Genomic DNA, 3,105 nt, shown 5'->3' on the forward strand with positions numbered 1-3,105 from the left:
AGTTTTGGCACTCTGTCTATCTCCATCTTTTCAAAACAATTGCCTACTTATATGTTGGAAATGATGACGTGGCTTAAAAAGTCTGTTAATAGATTGGTTTCATCATCTAGATTGTCAAAAATGCTTATCGAAAAAATCCAATGCATTTACTGAAATGAAAGTTAACTCTTCTTGAGTTCTTATGAATCCATGACCTACCCAAGAATTTACTTATTCATGTGTGTGTGTGTGTGTATTGGTATGTGTAATTCAACACCTTACTAATATATTACTAATTAACTAATAATCTCAGGCAATTGAAGAAGCTTCTGTGAAAGGAGGAATTGATTTTTCTGAGTCTCAGAGGTTGCATTCTGTTTCTATCAGCATGCCACCGTCTCCTATTGAATCTCATTTACAGGACGCAAAAAAGGTTATTTTCAGAGATGACTTTGGAAAAAATTTGTGCACGGATATTCCCGATTCTGCTGCTACTTTCCAAGAGAAAAGTTCTCAGGGAAGAAAGACGAGATTTTATTCTCAGCCAATGCCAAAAGGTTCTGCATTTAATGAGCCCCTCCCCAGTAGAAAATCTCCCAACCCAACAGACCTCCCACCGAGGAATCCCAGGATTAATAGGCTGAAGGATAACAGATATGACTCTTTCAAGACATGGTCTGGGAAACTTGAGAGACAAATATCAAATTTGCGTGGTAAGCCTAGGGAATCTGAGCAAGATTCTAAGATTCCGAAGCCTGCAGAAGTCGAAACTCTGCCTGTGGACCGATACTTTGATGCCTTGGAGGGACCAGAATTGGATACCCTACGGGTATGTTTTTTTTATTGATCAGTCTTGGGGTTTAACTTGATATGCATCATTTCTTCGCCAAATGGATGGCCGCATTTGCAAACCATATGCAGTAGAGTAGTACTGATATGGAAGAAAGAAATTTCTTGAAAGATATTTTTCTCTTCGAACTGTCATGTTTCATCGCATTACATGTAGTGAATACATGTGAATTTTTATGGCAACTTAATGCCCCCAACAACAACAATTAAAGATTTTAGGAGCAAAAAAACTTCGAATATTATTGTGGAGGAGTGTATGCCATTTAAGTAATTATATCCCGTCGTTAAAAGTTTCTTCTATATTTTCCAATAGCGACTTCTGTAATGCACTTCAATTTTTCCACCACTATTAAAGTAGAATCGTGGTGTTTATTTATGCCAAATAATTTGTTTCTCCTTTACAGGCATCTGAAGAAATACTTCTTCCTGAAGATAAGCAATGGCCATTCCTGCTACGCTATCCCGTCTCTTCTTTTGGTATCTGTCTCGGTGTTAGCAGCCAAGCCATTTTGTGGAAAACCCTTGCTACTTCCTCCTCTACCAAGTTCCTCCATGTCAGCCCCGACATAAATCTAGTTCTTTGGTGCATATCTCTTGCTCTTATGACAATTGTCTCTTTCATTTATGGTTTGAAAGTGATTTTCTACTTTGAAGCCGTTCGTCGTGAGTACTATCACCCAATTCGTGTTAACTTCTTCTTTGCTCCATGGATTGCCCTTCTATTCTTGGCTCTTGGAGTTCCACCATCGGTTTCTGAAAATCTGCATGCATTTCTGTGGTACATTCTTATGACCCCGATTTTTTGCCTTGAGCTTAAGATATATGGACAGTGGATGTCAGGAGGACAACGGAGACTTTCTAAGGTGGCAAACCCCTCGAACCATCTCTCTGTTGTCGGGAATTTTGTTGGTGCCTTGCTTGGTGCATCCATGGGGCTAAAAGAAGGACCTATTTTTTTCTTTGCTGTTGGATTGGCTCATTACACTGTCTTATTTGTTACTCTCTATCAGAGACTTCCAACAAATGAGACACTTCCAAAGGAGCTCCACCCGGTTTTCTTTCTCTTTGTTGCTGCACCTAGCGTTGCTTCTATGGCATGGGCAAGGATTCAAGGATCCTTCGATTATGGAGCACGGATTGCCTACTTCATCGCCTTGTTCCTTTATTTCTCACTGGTTAGTTTCGCGGACACCAAAGCTTTCTATTTATATGCATTTGGTAAAGAGGATTGGATCGCTTCGGACAATATTGAGGAAGAAAAGGAAGTTAAAATCTTGTTCATTTTTTATCCAGTTCTGCTTGACATGTATAGCTAATCTATTTCCATTTTCATCTATCTTATCCAGGTCGTTCGTGTTAATTTCTTCCGAGGCTTCAGGTTTTCATTAGCATGGTGGGCTTACACATTCCCTATGACTGGAGCTGCCATTGCCACAATCAGATACTCAAACGTGGTAACCAACCCAGTAACAAAAACTTTAACCGTTGTCCTTTGTGCTGTCTCTACACTTACAGTGTCAGCACTGCTCGTGACAACCATTATTCAAGCCTTTGTACTCAGAAACCTATTCCCAAATGACATAGCCATAGCGATCAGTGAGAGGAGGACTAAACCCCGAAGATGGTACCACAGAAGAGCTGGAAGTTCAGATAATAAAGACATTGATCAATTCCTAAAATATATAGATTCAGATGGCAAAGATATCGAGGCTTCTCTTACAACTGCAAGCTCCAACAACCAGGAGGTTTCTTCTGTTTCAGAAGATGTCCAAAACAATCATTCTCATAAGGTGCCAGTGTACTGAACTCTATGACGTGTTTGGTATGGTGGATTTCAAGGTTAATATAAAAGAAGAAAAATAAGTAAAAAATCCGTTGCACCGTCGAGTCATGTTGAGTACTGGGTTCGACTTGTAAATTTTGCGTACTTGATCAAGGAAGGAATTCTTAATACTTTGAGAGTTCCAGTGAACTTGATTGAGCTAAGAGAAAGATGAGGTTTTATATGATGGATGAGAGTAAGTTAAAAGGTACTTTTTGAGCTGTAAATTATAAGGGTCTTGTTCATGTATTAAAGGTTTTTAATTATATTCTTTTTTATGTGTTCATTGAACCTTTTACAAGGTATAACCCGTGTTGCTTATTTTTCGTCAATTGTTGAGACTTGAGAGCACTTCATTTAAAAATTCTGAATCTGTAAAAGTTCATAAAATGATTCTTGATTAATACTTGACTCAGATCGAGTATTTAACCAAAAAAAAAAAAATAAATAAATAA

General features: G+C 38.4%; 1 protein-coding gene across 1 annotated transcript; it reads left to right on the forward strand.

Moving 5' to 3' along the window:
• The first annotated feature begins 267 nt into the window (after positions 1-267).
• Positions 268-2,955, forward strand: LOC111389038 (S-type anion channel SLAH2-like). The gene is made up of 3 exons (XM_023013884.1): positions 268-808; positions 1,233-2,003; positions 2,175-2,955. The coding sequence occupies exons 1-3, from the start codon at positions 368-370 to the stop codon at positions 2,631-2,633; spliced, it is 1,671 nt and encodes a 556-aa protein (XP_022869652.1). The 5' UTR covers positions 268-367; the 3' UTR covers positions 2,634-2,955.
• The last annotated feature ends 150 nt before the right edge of the window (positions 2,956-3,105 follow it).

This window comes from Olea europaea, unplaced genomic scaffold (genome assembly GCF_002742605.1).
Source record: "Olea europaea var. sylvestris unplaced genomic scaffold, O_europaea_v1 scaffold5545, whole genome shotgun sequence".
In the NCBI taxonomy this organism is placed as follows: domain Eukaryota; kingdom Viridiplantae; phylum Streptophyta; class Magnoliopsida; order Lamiales; family Oleaceae; genus Olea; species Olea europaea.

Coding starts and splice junctions, on each gene's coding strand:
- LOC111389038 (XM_023013884.1), top strand. CDS start 368: ATGCCACCGTCTCCTATTGAATCTCATTTACAGGACGCAAAAAAGGTT. Junction 809..1,232: donor CAGAATTGGATACCCTACGG/GTATGTTTTTTT, acceptor TCTCCTTTACAG/GCATCTGAAGAAATACTTCT. Junction 2,004..2,174: donor TGTTCCTTTATTTCTCACTG/GTTAGTTTCGCG, acceptor TATCTTATCCAG/GTCGTTCGTGTTAATTTCTT.